At 41.7% G+C, this 20,218-nt stretch overlaps 1 protein-coding gene across 1 annotated transcript in view; it reads right to left on the bottom strand.

Annotated features, from left to right (window-relative positions):
• Positions 1-707: 707 nt before the first annotated feature.
• The window catches only part of SMPD3 (sphingomyelin phosphodiesterase 3), a gene marked incomplete at both ends in the record, with an annotated part of 31,381 nt that continues 11,870 nt past the window's right edge, over positions 708-20,218 (bottom strand). Inside the window, 6 exons of the mRNA XM_082290348.1 lie at positions 708-809; positions 1,635-1,797; positions 6,947-7,010; positions 7,845-7,934; positions 12,065-12,220; positions 18,707-18,782. Of these exons, the coding sequence (XP_082146474.1) occupies positions 708-809; positions 1,635-1,797; positions 6,947-7,010; positions 7,845-7,934; positions 12,065-12,220; positions 18,707-18,782 (651 nt within the window). The remainder of the gene's footprint in view (positions 810-1,634; positions 1,798-6,946; positions 7,011-7,844; positions 7,935-12,064; positions 12,221-18,706; positions 18,783-20,218) is intronic.

The raw sequence follows: 20,218 nt of genomic DNA, 5'->3' as shown, positions 1-20,218 counted from the left end.
TGGAACTGTGTTCTTAAAGTCTTGATTCCAAATCTTTTAATTATCCTTAAATCAGACAGGAAGATACTGGTCTGCAAATTGAAGAGAGTTGTTTGGTTTAAGATCTACCTGTCCTGACAGAAGGGTTTGCCAGTCCCAGGACGCTTTGGCTGGGTCTGGTTTGTGCCCTCCCTTCCCTGCTGCCGTTGCCAGGGATGCTGTGCCCGGTTCCTCTCCGGTGCATGCAGTGCGGGCGCATGCGGCTGCTGCAAGCACGAACTACAACTGTCACAGGCTAAAGAAAGAGAAAAGCTGCAGCTTCGTAATTAGACAAAGAAATGATGCAAAAAACCATTGAGCAGCACTAACTCACAGACTAAGTACAAACTAAATTGTGCTATATATTAGTATAAAAACATGTTTTAGTAAGAATGGCACTGGTTCAGAAGGAATTAGGACTTCCATCTTGGTTCCATTCGGTCCACAGTGAAAGCATTGTAGTACAGGCCTGCCCTGTTGCCTGAGCCACTTGTGACAGTGGCTTTAGGCCACAGCCCCTTCCATTTCTTCCCTTTTTAGATCCACATTGTTGGTACTTTCTGGGAGTAGCCCAGGTCAGGTCTGGTCATCTTTCCTAACGTGGCACCAGAATAGTTCATTCTTATCCTCTGATATTTTTGAAATATCATTCATGGCTCCCTCTTCTAATCTCTCAGAGCTGGTCAGTTTTAAGGATCATCCTCTCCTGTAGACACCATGAGACGCATTGCTACTGGTAGGTGGTCTGTCAGGCCTGCTAACTGGGTAATAAAGCTGAACTCTTCCACTTCCTGCAGAAGGAAAACAACAGTAAGAAAAGGAGCTGAAAAATCGGTTTGTCATTCCACACATCAAAACTCAGCCTCTTGGAACTACCCTAGTGTATTACAGAGTGTATTACACAGGCTTGCCTGGGCTAACACGGAACTGCCACTCAGGGCATGTCAGTGGGCTGCAGGGGATGAGGTGAGGCACTGGTAGCACCCAGCTGAGCTGGTCTGCATGGAATCTATCGTACTTTTTCTTTCTATTTGCAGTAACATCTGTGTTGCTGCAGACAGACTCATCTGCAGTGCTGCAGTAGGTGATCCATGTGCAGAGTATGGTAAACACATGTGAATGAGCTCCTCATTTTCACCCTGGAATGCTGTACAAGACAAGGTCCTACACTAGGAAGCAGACTGCACCCTACAAGTTCTCCCTCTGGGTAGCTCATGTCAGCTTCTGCCTACATATTGCAGAGTTGTAACTTAGGTGGATTTTCATAGGCATAAAAAACATCCAGACATTTGAAAAGATGAAAAAATATTCAGACTGCAGGCATAGGAGAAGCATCAAGCAAAACAGTTAGGCAAAAGCTTAAAAGGAGAGAGAAAATGAGGTTGGTTGGTTGTTTTTGAAGAGCAGTACAGCTACCAATGCTGCTGTGGGAATCCTCAAACTCACCCTAACTTTGTTACAGCTTTACAAACATGGTACCTGCATGCAGAAGTGGAAAATAGCAAAGCAGCAGGTCCTCCCAGGAGTATGGGTTTAATCCAACAGAACAGGCTGCAGTGGCATTCAGACAAGTTTGTTGTGCAAGTTACAGCCTTTTTGGCAACTCTGAAACTTACCACTTTCCATTCCAAGTAGACACCTTCTTCTGTATAGAGCATATAGTCAATCCTCCTCCCGTTTCCCTTCAGTGATGCCTTCCTCCCCTTCTGACTGGAACTGTGGTTCTTGCTGGTGGGATAGACTAAGTATCCTTTCCTTCCTTCTTCACTTTCCAGCACCCTATTTCATTAAAAAAACAAACAAAACAAGTTTTAATGTTTCTATGTTTGCTTATCCTTTCCAGTTACATGTTACCCAAGTTCTGTCCAAATCCCTGGTAAAGGTAATCCCAGTCCCAAAGGACTGTTAAACCTGTAAAGCACATCTTCTTCCAAATGTGTTTTCCAGTATGAGACTGCACTAACTGCTGACAGTGCTCTTAAAACCCCATGGCAGCCTTGGCATCACTGGTGCTGTCTTAGAACTTCCTTGTAGCCAGGAGAACAAACACTGAGAGGGGAACCTGCTATTGGTACTATAAGGCAGCTCAGAGCCCCTCTGTTGATTTCCAATGTTGCTGAAACTGGCAGAGGAGGAAGTTGTTTCCTGGATTGCTTTACGACAAACCTGAGCACTTTGATACAAACCTCTCCATTCTGATCAGAGCAATTCCTGAAATTACAACATCCAGCTCTCCAGACAGCGTGTGGATGAGGACTGGTTTGCAGGAACACACATCTGGGCACACGGTGGTTGGTTTTGAGCAAGTTTCAGCATCAGATTACTGTGTCTTGGACCCCAAGGTCTTACTTCACTAGAAATGACAGCCTAATTTACTTGATTCCAGTATGTGACACTGCAAACTCCTCCACATGGATGTACTCAGCAGGTGTGTTAGCACCACCCCCACCTTGCAAGACATTACCTGGCCCAAGGCCACATACAGAAGCACTCAAAACTGAGAATTGGTTTTCTAGGTACCAATCTTGTGTTCAAGGAAATAAGATGCTGCTCCCCCATTAAAATACTTATTTTGGGTGCTTAAACCTTCACTGTAGGTTTTAAACAGAAGACTGTTAAGGCCCTGAGCAACTTGATCTAACTTTGAACTTAGCCCAGCTTCGAATGTGACTTTGGACCAGGTAACCCACACGGGTCCCTGTCACTCTGTTTTTACAGTAATCCTGTGCTGTTCTGTGTTTTTTGCTGTTGTGTTGGATTTTGAAGGAAACTTGTTTTACCTTCCAGTGTTCTATTTAAAAGCTCTGCCGAAGGAGCACCGAGGAGAACAGACCCAACTGTGTGAGTGAAAGCCGGACTGGGACCCGCCCGTGGCGGGGTTTGTGCTCACGGGTGACATCAAGTCCAGCACAGGTGAGTGGCACAGCTGTGCATGCAGAGGGGGCTGCTCAGGCTGTGGTTTTGCTGTATCTGCCTTAAAATACAAACTTTCAAAACCACTTCCTCAAAAATCTCCTTCCTTTACTTACCTGCCAAAACCTGAGCTCAAGGTTCTGTGGTTTCTCTTGTAAGAGTTGATTACACCATTAAGCTGCATCATCAACTGTCTCAAGAGAAACACTGAGCCATGAACTTGGGTCCTAGCAGGCACAAAGCCTTTAATTTCACCTTGGGGAAAAATAAGGTACTTTTGGTCACCTGGTTTTTTAAGACTTGACTTGGATGGGTTTTATGGGGTTAGGTTCAGGAATTTTTTTAATGCATGCATGTGAGATTACAGAATGGAGGAAAAACAAGGGATAAACACATGTGATATGTTTTAATGTGTGAGATTCAGATGGTTGTTTGTCAAATTTTGGGGTTTTGGAAGGACCTGAATGGTGGCAGAGGGGACCCAGCAGTGGCTACAGTTGATTAGGTCTCAGTAATGTTATAATCTCTAAGTTTGGGTCAACTGATAGATTCGAGAAGCACTTTATGTGCTTCAGCAGGTAACAGTGACAGAACTCTGATCATGTAGTCATTTGATCGGAACTTTTCTTAACCCCCCCTTCAGACTTAGGGAGGTATTGAAGGTTCTTAGATGTTATTATAATCAGTTTATGAAAGTAAACTTTCTTTTATCTGTTGCTTTGTTTTAATAAGTCACATTAGCTTATTGTCTGCACCCCATTTTGATTCTCCAAAGACCTCTTGCAAATGATTCACTTCCTTAGATTGTTTTTCTAGGTTGGAAAGGAAGCAAGTTCTTTGATGGTACTAACCTCTTTCAAAAATTATATTTATATTTGGCAAAGCTAATTAAGTAACAAAGTAGAAGAAACTGCTGATTAGCTCTGCAGTACTACTGCAAAAAATATTATTTGCATTAATTTAAAAGATAAATTTGTTTCAGCTTCAGTTATGTCTTTTAAAAAGTCTGTGAGTGCTGCATATTCATTTAACCTGCATAAGTGCTCATGGAAGGGAAACATTAATTTCAAATACATGAGCGAAGCAAATTGTAAATGTGTGTGCATGTGCTGCTGCTGAGAACTTGCACCTCTCTGTGCTGTGTTTGCTGTTTGACTCTCCAGGAAGTCGACACAAGTAAAGGACAGCTGGCTCTGCCGTGCTGGCAGTTAAACACTGACAATTTGAGGGAACATTTCTAATTGTGACTGAGTTGCACAACTAAAACTGATTTTTATCAGAATAATTGTCTTGATTCATAGGATACAAAGAAAGGGAGAATAAAATAATTGGAACTTTGTTTTTCCCTGATGGGTTTTCAGTCCCAAAAACCCCAGAGCTGGAGTGTGAAAGCCCCATCCCTCGGTTGGTTGGTTGTGTAGTGCTGACCCAGCTGCAGTGAGTGAAGGAGCACCAAGAGCAGTGATTGCAAGGGAGCCATAAAGCAAAACTCCCTCATCCCAAACCTCGAGGGACCACCTCTCATTCCAGCCAGAAGCACCTGAGCTAAGGAAGACTTTTCTCACTGGTGTTGCAGCCTTTACCTCAACTGTGAGCCCCTGTCCAGCAGTGGAGACTGGAAAAAATAGCATTTAAATTTTTTCATAACTGTGCTGGAGTGTGGTCTCCTAGACCTGCCTCTGGTCAGGGTTCAGAGATAAAAATGGGCTTATTCCAGTGCTTAACTTGAAGATGACAACCATCTCTGTGAGATGGGACTATTTGCATGCATTTTCTTGAAGCTTTTCTGAGCAGAAGCTTGTGTGGCTTCCAGGACTGTGGCAGGGCCCAGGTTGTAACATCTAGCTAATTAATTGTTTGATAATTTTGTTGTAAATGACCTGCTCATTATTTCTACCAAGTCTGATGTTTTGCGTATGCTGTGCTTAATGCAGAAGAGATTGTTAAGAACGAGTTGTTCTGCTGCTTTTATGGCCTATTTATTTTAGTAATGTGAAATACTTAATTTTATTTATAAACCAGAAAAGAGTGCTGATGAAGAAATAATTCTCTGGATAGCTGACATTGACAATTTAAATATCTGTAAAGCTTCATCAAGGTTTATTATAGAAAAATTTGAGAATGGATCAATTCTAGGTGGTACCCTGGTTTGCTGTGTATATGAAGAGTATTTCTTAGCTACCTAGTGCCCCACAGCTACTGTGCTATTTAATATTTAAATGTCTTTAAAGTCCAGACCCCATTAATTGCTTTAAATTTCCCTGAATTTCTTTGCAAATTCCCTGTTTGCCAGTCCCTTGCAGAGACAGCAGGACAGGTTCCCTTGGCCTCTCATGGAAACCGTGGCTTCTCCAATACATGAGCACCTCCACATAATGCACACATGCAGAGCCCTGTTTCCCTGCAGAAAGAGCCAGGGGAAATTACAGTCTCATTGAGGGGTTTTTCATCAGTGCAATAGAATTATAGCACATTGCAGAAAATTGAAAGCCACACTTAGCAGGTAAGAAGTCATACATGTTCTGTTCCCAGCACTCAAGGCTGTTTTCCAGTTATCACATCCTGAGGTGCTGTGCATACCCAGTGGTAGCACAAGTAGTATTCTGAATTCTTTATTGATCATTTGCTTGCTCCCTATTTAATCAGTCATGTATTTGTCAGTGGAACATAATTGCTGAATACAAGTAACTCTTTAGGGAATAAAACATAATACCCCAAAAGGAATTTAATGACACGCTGTCTGAAAAGGCCACTTTAAAACACAGGGCTTGTTTGGGTTTTGTTTCTTTTGTTTGTTTGTTTGTTTTTGCTTTGTTTTGCTTTTCTTGGGGGATGAAAGGGGTTAGGTTTTGTTTTGGTGTTTTGGTTTTTTTAAAATGCTCCAAGCCTGCTTTTGGAGGCATAAAATACAATGTTGCACCCCCAGAGAGATTTGCATTTACAAACTTGATTCTAGGGCCAAATTTCTTTATTTTTGTTTTCCAGAAGTCCCTTTCACATATACTAAAGTTATGTTGAGTAATGACAATCTACTGCCTATAAGGTACCATTTCCATTATGCGAGTCAACAGAAACATCTGGACTGACTTCTTAATTTAAATAATTTTACCTCTGTAGTATATTTTGGTAATGAATAGTTAGAACATCTTCTATGGTTAGTCATGATGATAAGGTATTTATTTAGCACAGTAAACTTGCCTTCATGGTGGAGAAGGTGACAAAAGGATTGCCACATTCATTAAGTGCTGCTCTAAAATGTACAAAGCTTATTAATTTCTCTCCACTGGCATATTGTTTAACAAATAGGCATTCAAGAAATATATCTTAAGGCTACTGCTAATTAAGATTTTTTTGTATTTCTCATAACCCCACTAGCTCAAACCAAGGACACGTGTTTCTCAGTATCAAACACTCTTTAGAAGTGATGCTGCACTAGTATCACTGGAAGATCCTAAGCTGTATTCCTAGTTCTGTCTGATGTGCTATTTAATTCCTCTCTGTATTTGTGAGCTGGTGCTTTTAGGTGTATTGAACTCTGTGATGAATGGGTAACTCAGCAGCTGTTGGGCTGGGGGTGGTATTTTAAACTTTATGGGCTTTTTGAGGAAAACTACATTTCCTTTTGTTGCTGCCCTTTACAGTGCTGTGACCACAGAACTGGCTGCCTGCAGAGATTTTCAGAAAAGCTGTCCATGTACCCTTTTTGGGAGTGCTTGGAGTTTCTTGTGCTGTGGGCCTGCCCAGGTAGGACCAGCTCTGGAGACAAACAGACACTGCCTACAGCTGCTGTCATCACCCACTGAAGCCAACCTTATTTGACTTAGAGAACCAGCCTCTTTTCCTTCCCCTTTTATACTCTTCCCCAAACTACCCTGGGTAAAAATTTGGTTATTTGTTTTGTTTTCAGTCCATAAAATACCTCTCACTCTGAACATCTGAAATGTTAAACAGCAAGCAATCAACATGCTTTCTACACAACTGTCTAAAACATGTGAAAAGGTTAGGAATTGCATACTTCTGTAGGTTATCTGGGGTGCACACTTCTTCATCATATAATCCTTCAGGATCCAACAGGGTACCTGTGAACAGAAAGGGAGATGTGAGTGTCCCAGCACGGCTCCTGGGATGTGCCTCCTGGGAAGTTCCCAGAGGCACAGGTGTGTGGGAGAGTGGGGACTGCTCTGACTGAGAGCACACTGTGTTCACTTCTCCTCTCTCCAGACCTCTCTACTGCCTGCCACCTTGCAAATGTCTTCACACTTCCACTTTCTCAGCCCACATGTCTCTGATTTTTTTTCTCCTACCGCAGAATAAAGCCTCATTATTAAAAAGTTCTACTAATCTTTATTATCTTCAGTTATAAAAGCTCCTCTGGAGAAAGTATTAATTCCTGTTCTAAAACTTCAGCAAGTTCAACTGAGTCTCACCTGGTATTAATATCTCAGAGTTCCAGGAAATCTTTTACAATACAAACCTTACAAGTTCGTAGAGTTGATTTGCTTTGTTACATCCTCACTGACAGTATTTATTGAGCACCAAATGGAACACTCTGATCAGAAGCTGCAGGCTTTCACTGCATGCACAAAGCACAGAAACAATAATTTGGCTTCCTTCCCCTCCAAGTAATCTAGAGATTATTTTAAAAGTACAATATGTGGGGAAGGCATTCAGGTAGCTTGATGCATGAGTTCTGGAATGTGGACTGAAGTTCAAGATCTCTGTTTGGGTCTTAATTATCATTCCACAAGATATTGTTAAGGTCTATAAAATTTATGTTATAAAAATACCCCTTATAAATATTTGTCCTCCACCAAATTCTTTCTGCTGGTCAGCTGAAGCAGCTGCTGCTTAGAGCTGGCTGTGGGTGACAGGCAGGGAGGTGTTCCCACACTGAGAGCTAGAGAAGGACTTACCGATTGCCCAAGGTTTATCCTCCCCAGGACCAACTCGACACGGGTCTTTGTAGTGTGTAAACAGAGAATGCTGTTGCTCCAGCTTGTCCTCTGCAGGGAAAGAACAACCCCAAGAGAAGGCACATCAGCTCCTGGTTGTGAACCTCTGCACAACTGTGTGTTCTGCCACAAGAGGAACACCAAGCCCTCGTTTCTCCTCAGTATAAATACCTAGGTTTGATTTGAATCACTTCAGCCGTAGCTTTACTGCACAGCAGGATCTTGCCTCAGTCAGAAATTCCAGCAAATGTTTGCTAATAAAAGTGCTTTCCTATGCTTTCTTACAGTCTTTTCTGTGAAAGATATTCTTGGTAGTTTTAGCTCTAAGCTGAAGTGAAAATTTTCCAGTGTATCTCCTCCCTCTGCCATTGCTTTGCTTACACAGTACAAAACTCTTGTTGAGATAGAACACCCAGAGGAGAGCTGGGCTGGCTTCCCAGTGGCAAAAGGAATGGCTGTTTGTGGGCATATTTACACATCTCAGTAAGTTTGAAGATAAAACCTTATGCTTTCTTTGCTTCAGAAGAATTCCCTGACTGAATGTTTTCCAAGCTATAACAGATAAGGGAAAGGACAGGCAATTGATAATTTGCTTGGGATGTTATCTACAGCATTAAAGCCATTCTAAACATAATCAGCATGACCTATCAACCTTAAATTAAATTCTTCCTAGTTGCTACTGTGCTCCTTGCATTGAAGGCATACAGCATATCAAGCTCCTAGGACCACTTGGTAAGATATCCCACAAAAATGAGCACACCAGCATTTCAGAGCCTGAGCAAACCAGCAAGTTCCAGTTCTATGTGTGCTGCTTATCAATGCAGTCGCCATAGCCAGGAAACAAACTGGAACGTGAAAATGCCAATGGCTACAATTCCACTGTTAAATGGCAAAGGAACTGCAAACAGCTCCTGAAAACTTCCTTACAGCACTTAACACCTTTTACAAGGTTAGAACATCTTAGCAACACTTGAAGGCTCTCTCTTGGGATCGTCAGCATATTCACCTGAGTTTGGAGCTGCTGCTGCTGTCATGTATTTGTCCCTGTCTATGTGCCAAGAGAATGTGCGAAATGGGAAATAAAATCTTAAACAAAACTCTGAACTGTGAGCTGTGTCTCTTAGACAGAGCCCAGTTCACACACCAAGGATCACATCAAATCTCCTTGTGTAAAACGCTGGTCTTGCCAAGTGAAGAAGCTGCTGATCTCTCTGCTGAACAAAAAGGTGGAGTGAAGCAGTGCTGTGCTCGCAGCTGTTGGCTAGTTTGCCGCTTTGTTATTCACAGTCTTTAGTACAGCTGACTGACAGTTCATCCATCTCATTACGTCTTTCCAGCTGGCTCTTGTAAAGCTCTCAGTCTTGAGAACATCCTCAAAACTGCAAGGAGATTGAAAAACTAATTTTTCTGGGAATCCTGGGGTTGTGGCACATGATTGAAGGACTGACCCTCTCTAAGTTCTGCCAGGTGGGCAATGCAGAGAATTATCTTTCTGTCTGAGCAGCCAATGGGTTTGTTTAATATTTACGGAAAAGTAGAAGTTGAAATCTTTGCCATTTTTCATATCTCTGAGTTTTCCCTTGTTGTATCATTTGTCTACAGAATCTCCCTCAAAGCCAAGATAGATTAAAAATTATTCATTTACAACTGTGGCACTGACCATGACAAGTCATAGCTGATGACACAAAACTTTACCCATCTGTTTGGAAGGCTTTTTTTTTATGCTAAAAGCTTTAAAAACATAATGGACTTTTACATAAGTCAGTCCAAAGCAACATGACAGTAGGTAACTTTCTAATAACATTCCCACTAAGTGTGAATTCCCTGTATAATGTTGCCATAATTTTCTGTAAATCTGGAGGGGAAAACTGAGTTGCAGAAAATTTGTCATAAGCGTAAGGTCACTCATGGATCTAAAGATCTTTGAAAACTGTACTGTCAATATAACTAAGAATAGAAGCTTGGTATTCACTAAAACATTAATTAGCTGTTGAATCAGTCTGTGGAGGGGGAAAGGATACAGAAAATCATAAAGAGAATTACAGGAAGCTGATTATTGCTTAAAAAAACCTTAAGATACTCAATTAACCTATAATGCTAACAAATGTCCCTAAAACAATGAGTAATGTAAGAATGGAGGAGAGAACTTTAAAACATTGCATTAATCTTGCTTAGTACATATGGAAAGAAAGTAATCTGAAAATAAAAAAAATTAAATAGCCAGCTTAATTCCAGTTTCCAGGCTGGGTGCATTTTAAAGGAGAGGGTAAATAAGCGTCAGAGATAGCAAAGATAAAATTAATTTTTATAACCAGTTTTCAATCCTCTTTAGCAGCAGTTGCAACGTTTACAACTATTATTTGCAAAAGGAAATTGTTATTTTTACTTTTTCATTAAAAAGACAGCTCAGAATTGCATTAATTATGCTCTGTACTTCTTGTGCAAGATCTTGGGTAGAGTGCCAACACTTCTCAGGTGGAGAGTCCTGACCATATGTTCTGCCTCACAGCTTCACTCCCATCTCTCTCCTCATGCTGCAGAGCCCATTCACTCTCGATTTGTGATCTGACTGGGCAGTCTCCCATTTAGTTTGCAGCAGCTTGTTTATTTCCTTGATGGACACCTTTGCCTCCAGGCCACTCCATCCAGCCAACAACGTTGCAAGTGAAATGGTCAAATCACAGCAGATGTGTCTATTTGTGTCCCCAGCTTCTGCCTCTCTTGCCCAGCACTGCTGCAGCCCCCTGGGCTTATGTGGCAGCTTGGGCAGCTGAAGAGCTGTTATTGACCACTTCCTTCCTGTATTCCCTCAAAAACTCACCACCACTGCTGCATTATACTTCACCCTAAGATGTGTTTGTCTGACTACAGCATTCTGTAGCCACTGCCACTTACTGCTCACCTCCACCATTCAGAGCACTGGCCAGCACCTCTCTAACCATTCCAAGTTTCCTTTGGATCCCAAGTTGTGATGGATTTACTGTTTGTACCTATGAGCTAGAAATGAGTGAGACAAGGGCTGGGGTTTGGGCTGGTGGTCTTTTCTACCCAATTAAACATTTCTCCAACTTTCCTAAAATCCTCCATTTCAAGTGTCTGATACAAGTGGTGAGATTAGAGATAATAGTTTGGGGGGTTTTAGATCAGACAATGCTTTTTGTTACAATTTCTTCTGGTTGCTCTCTACCTCAGTTACCTGAGACTTCTTATAAAGACTACAGAATCCACTGGCTGCTGTTCCCAAATTCACCTGTTCATCCACAAACCCTGATCTGAATTGCTGAATCTCACTTTGGATGCCGCAGCCTGAGCTCCCCTGGGCACTGTCCCTGTGTCCCCCCTACCTGGACCTGCCCTGTGCTCTCTGTGGCAGCATTTCAGCTGTGGCCCCTCAGCCCCAGCCACTGGTCCATGTGCCAGCTCCACACCAGCAGGGAGCTCTGCTGGATGCCTGAGCTGGACAGAGCAGGGAGGCACAGAGGATACACGGACACAATGCTCTGCACTCCATGTTGGCAATTTAACTGTTAACACAGCATAATATTCATGTTTGGAAAAAGCTTCCATCTCTGTGAACTCACCACCAATTAATTATGGTTTTGTGGAGTTCTTTTTCTAGTACCCTCAGCATTCAATTAAAAGAAAAAACAAATTTCTTTAAAAAAACCCAAAAGTACATAGCATGAGTTAATTTTTTTCCAAGATTGATTCAGCAGTGTTGAATTCTCTCTGCAGCATTAGTCTCCTATGCATATATGTACTACTAAATTTTTTTAACTGCATGAATTTACTACGTTTCTCCACAAAAATCCCATAGCATACATGTCTCTCATCAGTAATTAAAACCGTAGGACAGTAAGTGTCTACCTAATTCAAGTGAAGCTAAACCACTGTATCTGTCCTCATTATTGCTATCACAAGTCACAAATTATTGCTCTTTGTGCCTTAAAACCCATCATGCTTAATTATTCCACAGAGCTCATGGGATGAGCCAAGGGGAGTAGCTGACACTTAAAGCTCATACCTATTTTAGAAGTGTCTGTAGCAATTAAGTTTTTCCTAGCAAAAGCCAGTCATAATTTAGTATATAGTCATATACTGCTATAACCCACAGGGATCAAGAACCTTCCTATTCCTTTTCAGGACTGGTAGACACCAGGAAAAGGCAAACCTTGTCTTACCAGAGGAGCAGTTATCGAAGTTGAGATCTCCACAGAGTACATCAAAAGCCACCAGCTCCTCTGGATTGGCTGTACTGGAGGAGGAGGTAGATTTTCTGAATTCAGACAGCCAATCTTGAAGCATATCCAGTTGCTCACATCGAACAGTAGTGTCTCCTGCAGCAAACAGACAAACAACCAAAACAAGGAGTGAGACCTCCTTCTAGAATGTTACTCAGACACGTATCAGTTGCTGAGCTATTGGCAGACATCCAATTTCCTGAGAAAAAGGCTGCAAGACAAGAAATTATGTGGCCAGAAGTGCACTCATAGTGCTTAGCCTGTTAGGAAGTCCAGTAGGAACAACACTTTTCGATGGTTTTAAGTATCTCTTCTGAAACCAGTCACATCTGAAGAAATGAGAAGTGCCCTGTGCTGCAGACAACCAGCCAAAATGATGTCTCTTGCTGTAGGAGAATCTGATGCACTACATTTATAACCAGAAATTCAGAGTTAAAATCCTACTTCAGGCAGAACTACACAGTATGTTCTGGGGTAAATCACTTGATCTTGCTTTGCTTTCTAATTTTTAAAAATGAAAAGTTTAACTTTCAAGTGTAAACAGTAAATATACATCAGTGTTAAATTCATCTTACTTATACTGTAGTAGTCCATCTGAGGATGAGTTCTATTTATGTTCAAGTAAGAATGCCTAAACTGAAAGTATTTTTTCATATTTCTAAAGGCACGTGTTAGAAGCAGGTTTAGGTAGGCAGGAATTCAGAAATAAAGAACTAGATTCTTTTCACCAGTTCTGGGGAGTTACACCAGGATGTTTTACATGAAAGGGCTGAGATTGATTGGTTGCCAAATGGAACCATCTGACACACAAAATAGCTCTTTAATTACAGCAACTAACCACACTTAACTTCAAGCACATTAGGTGACATGAAGTCTAATAAAAAATGATTACTGTCTCTCTCTTAAAATGATTACAGCAAATCATTTTGATGCGGGCAAAGGAGCAGATAGATACATTCTAGAAACAATTCTTTACCATACTGTCTTCCCTTTTCATTTTCACTGTCCCTACAGTTAACAGCTATAATTTTGCTTGTTCCAGATTTTCAAAGATATAAGTCAGAACATTACTTTTCTTCAAAGTAAAAGATTTGTCTTCAAATGCCAGAATCAGAAGGAAAATCGGTAAACCCAAAATTACTTAGTCTGAGTAGAATTTTACTTTCACATAATTTACTACTTTGTAAAACCCATTTAAAACATGTATGTCCAGAGCTGCTTTTAGAGGCCGCTGTGGAGATGGTGAATATTTAAGTCTACACCCTCACAGTTTATTAATCACTCATCTCAACTGCAGCTGTCACCAGGACTCTTTAGGGACTCTTAAAAAATGAGCTCTGCAGCCTTAGCACTGTTACTGCATTAGTACACACAGACTCCAGAGTCCTGGAGTCCCATTAGGACTTCACCTTCCAACCACTATTACCCTGTGAAGGGTTGGAATTTCAACAACATCTCAGGGCAGGGGTGAGCAGGAAGGTGTTAAAGCAACAGTTAAAAGCAAACAGAATCAGAAATGTTCAACCAAGGATTATTTGACACAATACTAAATAATTGAAAGAAATATTGAAAAGACCATGAGTAGGGAAGGAGGGTTCTAAGTAGGTTCTGACACTGACTCATCTCTTCAGGCTGGTAATTCCAACAGCAAAAAATCTGATCTTTTTCTTCTGCTTGTGTTACTCCTAATAAACCTTTACCAGCTGGGCTGTAATATAAAAGCAGATGCAAGCATTTCCCAGATCTATTCCCTAACCTACAGTTTCTAGTTACTTGTACCTCAGGTTTACATCGTACCCTACTCACACAGCTTGACACAAATCCAGACCAACTTACTCTTGGGAAAGCCCCTTGCTATGACAGCACAAGAAAGCCCTACAGTGAAGATGGAGCTAAACAAAAGCACAGCAAATAGGTCACATGGAATAAATAGAGCCTGGAGCAGGTGACACTCACTACAAAAGGTGTGCGTGACTAACAGATCCATTCTGCTTAGATCAAGATAGGGGCAATATTACAGATTCATGGAATGTATCAGCTTGTGAAAGGGACCTCTGGAGATCATCCAGTCCAGCCCTTCTGCCCAAGCAAGGGTCACCTACAGCAGGTTGTTCAGGACCATGTCCAGTCAGGTTTTGAAAATCTCTGTGGTGGGAGACTCCATAACCTCTGGGTAGCCTGTCCTGGTGCTTTGTCATCCATGCAATGAAAACCATTTTCCTCTGTTTAAATGGCATTTCAGTTTGTGCCAACTGCCTCTTGTCCCTTTACTGGACCCCACTGAGGACAGGCTGCCTCCATGTTCCTTGCACCCTCCCATCAGGTATTTACACTTTGACAAGAGCTTTCTCCTCCTGAAGATGTCCCAGGTTTCTCATTCCTGGTGAAGCTTATCCAAATTCATGGACTGTCCTCCTTTTGCAGCATCTGAATCTTCCTCTCCTGTCTCCTCTCCTTAGGCTGTACTTCTGACATGCCATTGTTTCCTCATAACATAACTTTTAAACATTGTGCTTGTTGACAAGAATGCAGTAAAATCCCGTTCCCCACAAAGTCCCAATTACATAAATTGCTTCATTTTCTAAGATGGGCTTTTACATTCCTTAATGGTGAAGGGTTTTTTACTCATTTTCTGTGAATTATCCATCTGGCATGGCTTCACCAAATGAGAAATAAAATAACAGGACCATTACCACATGGCGTAAAACTCAGGCAGTAACCTGTATTAGATCAGCGTGAAAAATATAGCAAACCACTTGACTGAAACACACAAAAGTAACATTCTCCAAAACAGAAAAATCTTGAGAAAAACAAGAGACATGCAGGCAAAATGATGTTGTGTCTGATAAGATGCACTGCTGTTACTAGAAAAGCATTAACTGCACACTGACATACATCTCTCTCTGAGGATGCTGAGCCTTTGTAACAGCCCTGTACAGCTTTTAACCTCAGGGCTCGACAGGTAAGCAGTAGCCTTGGAGCTCTGGGAACATGACTTTCATCTATCTTTAGCAAAGTGTAGGACTTGTGACAGCCCGGCAGCCCTGACTATCCCCACTAGAGGTCACAGATGTAATTGCTCTTCAGAGCACTACTGGGAGCCGGGGCATGAAGTCAGCTACATTTCCAGGACACAAGATGGAATCCCTCTAATGAATCCCTCTAATGAATGACTTGAATGTAACTGTTTTCTGAGGTTAGTATTATCCAGCTCACTGCAGCTCTCAGCAGGTACTGCATGTATCCACGTGCAAAAGTTACTACTCAGACCCGAGTCTCAGCATCTCCCAATGATCAGTAGCTTTGGAGATGAAGATAAGTGAACTCATCAGACACCTAAGTAGAAGCCAAAGCTGCATCCAGAACACTCAGGGGAACAGACATTTCAGGAACTGCTCCTGAAGTGAAATAGCATCAGTAAATATTAACAGATGAGAACTAGGTAGTATCTCCCAACAAAGGTTCAACTTCTTAAATGTTCAGATAGAATCAGTGATCTGACTGCCTCCAGGGATTAGCCAGAGAATACAGATTTGTGCTAATTCCTGTGCACTCTTTGCTTCAGGAACTGGCCTGGAAAAATGCACATAATTGTGTTGTGACTGGCTCCTGCAGTCATCATCTCCAAATTCTCTGAAAGCTCCTTTCAGCTTCAAGTTTTGTGGAAGGATGAAAGGGTAATACAGGGAACTTCAGCCAGCATAAATAAATACTTCACCTTTGTTTATCGTAGAATAATCATACTTGCCCTTTCCATTCACTTTGAAAACACTTGAGTGAAACCCTGGCTTCAGTTAGAACTCAGGCAAGTACTATACACTGACTGTTCTGTCCTACTCTGAAAGACATTGGAAGGAGCACTATGGTTGTAGGACAAAGCAAATACAGGCCTAGTCACAGGGAATTAAAAGATCTAGTGGAGGTGCTGCAGTATGGGATATACTGTCAGGGAACCTGGGAAAGAAGAGCAAAAAGACTTGCAAAGTGTAGGATGTAAAGGCTAGTCACAAAGAAAAACTGTTTCCATGTCACAAACTAAAGGCTTCAGTTCAGCTCTGAGACAAGCTGTGTCACACCTGACTATGTGCAGACCCCTGCACTTGGAACACTTAATCCAGGGTAGACTGAGGAAATGAAATAAACCAAAGTAAGAACAAACCACCTAAAAACCCAAAGGAACAAAGCCCCCTTTTATTCTGCCGGGTTACTTTTCAGCTAGGTCAGGGCCCCAGTCAGGTACAGTGCAGCCTTCGACAGCTGGGGTAGCACAGCTGAGAGGAGAGGAAAGGACAGCCTGCCCTGGTGTGGATATGCAGGCTTTGCTACTTCACAAACATCTGTGGAATCACTGCCTAGGGATGCTCAGCACAGGAGTTACTCCTGATTGCACAATTTGAAACACTGAGAGAGCTTTCTCAGTGCTGAGTTCTGCTTCAGCTCTGTGTTGGCTTGGGTACCTGAAACTGGGGCTAGAGAAGTGTGGGTTCCCAGCAGCTGGGCTGCCAGTGGCTACATTCACACTAAATGCAGAGCAGGGATGTGAACAGGTTATGAGATAGCATCCAGCAGGCTACATCATTTGGGCTGGGGCTGGAGTAGCTTGAGGCTTACTCTGCATTGATGGCTTGGTGGGGTGTCTGAGAGCCGTGACTCAACAGGATTCGGGATGTGGGTGGATTCAAGGCAGCAAAACGTGTCCAGAACATTAATCACTGACTAATCAAAAGGCATAAAAGAACCATGTAAAATTAACAGCCCCATGGAAAATAACTACATCAAATCTCATTAAAGGATCCCTTCATTTGTCACTGAAATGCAACTATTTCCAGAGTGGAAATAGTTGCATAGCAGCAACCAGTATCAGGCAGAGACCTGAGAAGAAAAGCTACATCTAATTCTAAAGTTTCTTGAAAAAGTTGAGGGTCAGGTCTGAACAAATGGTAGTTGCTCTGAAGAGAGTTGAGCCAGCACATCCCTTGAGAAAAGCATTAGTAGCTGGTCCCTGATCACAAGCAGTTGGATCATTTAACTTTATACTTATGTAAGTATTGGAACTGTCAAGTGTAAGTTTATGTATCCTAGAAGGGAAACCAGGTTGTACTCAGCTATGTATGACAAGATGATTTAAATGGCTGACCTTTTAAATACTGCTTGTTTTTATAGATACACATCTTTATATCGTTAAACTGGTCTTTTGGATAATTTGTTTAATGTGTGAATGTTACCAATCAAATGATGCAAATCAGAAAGCACAGCTCTGCCAAACTTACAAACTTTAGTTTTCCATTTCATTACATAAACAAATATGATATATCTAGGGACAGACTCTTAAAGCATTGTCTGCTCTATTTGATTGTAGTTTGAACCAGATAAACCTAAAACTATGAAGCAGGAAAAGAAAAGGTTGTGTTTTACCTGTGAACAAACTTTAGGTTGACTGTGAAAATAGAACATTACTTCCCCTTTCTTCTTCCCTCCCCCCTCTTCCTCTTTAGTATTTTAGGGATTTCACAATGTGGTTATCAAGGACTAACTGAGAATACATGACTAGGTAGTAAAAAGGAACAGGACTGAAAATTAGAAACAAAACCCAAAAAACTAAACTAAACTGGAACAGCAATAAATCTCAGCTCCACAAGAGCAATCTCACAGTACATTACCATAAGTTAAAAATAGAAAAGCAGAGAAGGATGTTACATTGTTAAAAAGTAGCTGAAAAATTCATTAATCTTTTTTAGAACCATCCAGTCTCTCTAATGGACTTGAGAGACTGGCAGTTTTGTTCCCAAGTCCCAGTGTCACTGAGGCAGGGATGGAGCAGCAGAACGCTGGCACACGCTCAGCACACGGGTGCAAAGCTCCACCATCCACGTGCAGCCCTGCCTTGCCTTGGTCCCAGCACATGGGCTGTCAGCAGCCAGTCTGACAGGGCTGTCCTTCTTCCAGCAGCCAGGATTACAAGAATCACAGTCATGTTAAATAAATGAAGGGTATCCAACCCTCTGGCTAAATAAAATGCTGATCATACTCAAAGTAAAGGTCTGTTTATTTGGCTTCTATTACTACACCTACTCTAACTACAGAACTGCTTTTAAACATACGACCAAGAGAATTTTCCAGTGAGTATATTAACTTGCTAAACATTTATGGATGAAATTTGCAGGTCAAAAGCCAGAGAATTTTGGCTTTTTCCACCAGAAATCAGCAGCTAGAATTAGTGTCCCAATATGTTTCTTCTGATTATCCCCCAGTTATGTACAAAGAAATTTTTGTTTATATGCTGATACTCACAGTACGGGTTATTAAATGTTGTTGAGTAACAATGATAGTAATGTATTTCTAAAATACCAGTATTTGGTTAAGAGGGAGCAAAGTCCCCAAGGGACATTTTTTGTTTGTGCCTTATGATAATTACTCTGGGACTGAAGATGTGAAGGGTTGGGGATACTTGTCTACCCTACTTTGCAACACATGCTGCACTCAGAAACACAGGAGGAGCAACACTTTGGCTCCTTGTGCACAGTAATTCCACCACAGGCCTGGAAATAGTGACAAACTTAGGTATGAATCTTAGGACAGTACCTGCAATAGCTTGCAAGTGAGTGCAGGAAATGTATCCCACAATTCTTTGGTCCTGAGGTGTACTTCCCACTTGCACCTGGAAGGGAGGAAATAAAAAGGTGATTAATGGAAGAGCTCATACAATTCTACTTCCAAGCCCATCTGTGTAGCCTTTTTCACCACTCTTTCCAAGTCCCTTTTGAAAACAGACATAAATACAAAACCACCAGAGACACACACTGGGGCTTACTGGTCTTATTGGGGCTTACTGGTCTTACTGGGACTTGTGGCCAGCCCCTTTGCACATTACCACGTTCAATATTTTGATTTTGATCTGCAACACATACAAACCCCTTACTTTCTCCTGTTCTTTGCAGTGCCCCTCGTTCCCTGTCCCAGCTCTTATTCCTGTGTAAGATTCAGGCCCACCACTCAAGTGCCTTATAAAACTAATATCACCAGCAGCCTGATTCTTGGTACCTGTGTATGACTAGAATGTAAAAGGAAAAAATGCCACGGGCATCTAGGGAAAAGGATGAAACATGAAATAAATATTGGTTTTGATCATGTTTTCTCCATTCCACATCAAGTGTTGGATTTTGATGGATTTTTTACATTCTCCTACAAAGATGTTGGGGGCCTTGCTGTGCCTCAGCAGTGTTTGCATCCTTCAGCTCACAGCACCAGCCCCCATGCCTGTCAAGCAGACAAAACAATATGTGAGGTCCTGTACTTACACACAGAAAGGAAGGGCTTCCAGGGAAGCTGGAATGTAGCATAATTCCTCATCTAGATCATAAGCTACAATCTTTTAAAAATGTACTTGCGAGTAGACACACAGGCAAATTAGAATCAAGTTCTGGTTTAGGTTTCCAACTCTACTGAGGATTTTGGCTTAGTTCAGGACTTAGCTGCAAATCAAAATTCCCACTGATAAGGGGATCAAGTTTTGGATTGTGGCAAGAAACTAGTTTGACTGTATGGTTTTCCTGTTGACAGTTTATGTGGCAACACTGCATGCATTAAAGAAAATGCCCGCAGAGGAAAGTTGTACCCAGGGCTCAGAAAACACTGCCACAGATGACTCTACTTCACAAGGCTAGGCTCAAATTTTATCTGACACCTCTAAATAACAAGCAGAGCTCCATTTCATATGGACACAATTTTGTCAGCTTGGTTGGTTTTCTTGTTTTTCAGGTATTCAAGGACCATCTGATTCATTTTATAACTGAAAAGGTGGCTTTGCAGTAAGTGAATTTAGAAGTCATTTGTACTTAACAATGCCTTGTTAACTTTGAGGGTTTGTGCCAGCCAGGGGAGTAGGTAATGAACAACTGGCATTATTCTGTCCTCAGTCTGTTCAGTCCTTTTTTAGACAGTTTTACAAATAGTTATTGATGGTGTTCTTATTGCTGTTCTCATATAGCTAACCTGCTTCAGGGAGCCAGAGGGAGATAAGGAAAATACAGGCAATCACTGGTGCATCCACCCCCACAGGAGGAGATTCTCCTGAACTCACAAGATTGCAGCAGT

Source organism: Coloeus monedula (assembly GCF_965178545.1).
Source record: "Coloeus monedula genome assembly, chromosome: 13".
Lineage (NCBI taxonomy): Eukaryota > Metazoa > Chordata > Aves > Passeriformes > Corvidae > Coloeus > Coloeus monedula.
This window is presented reverse-complemented; position numbering and strand designations above follow the sequence as displayed.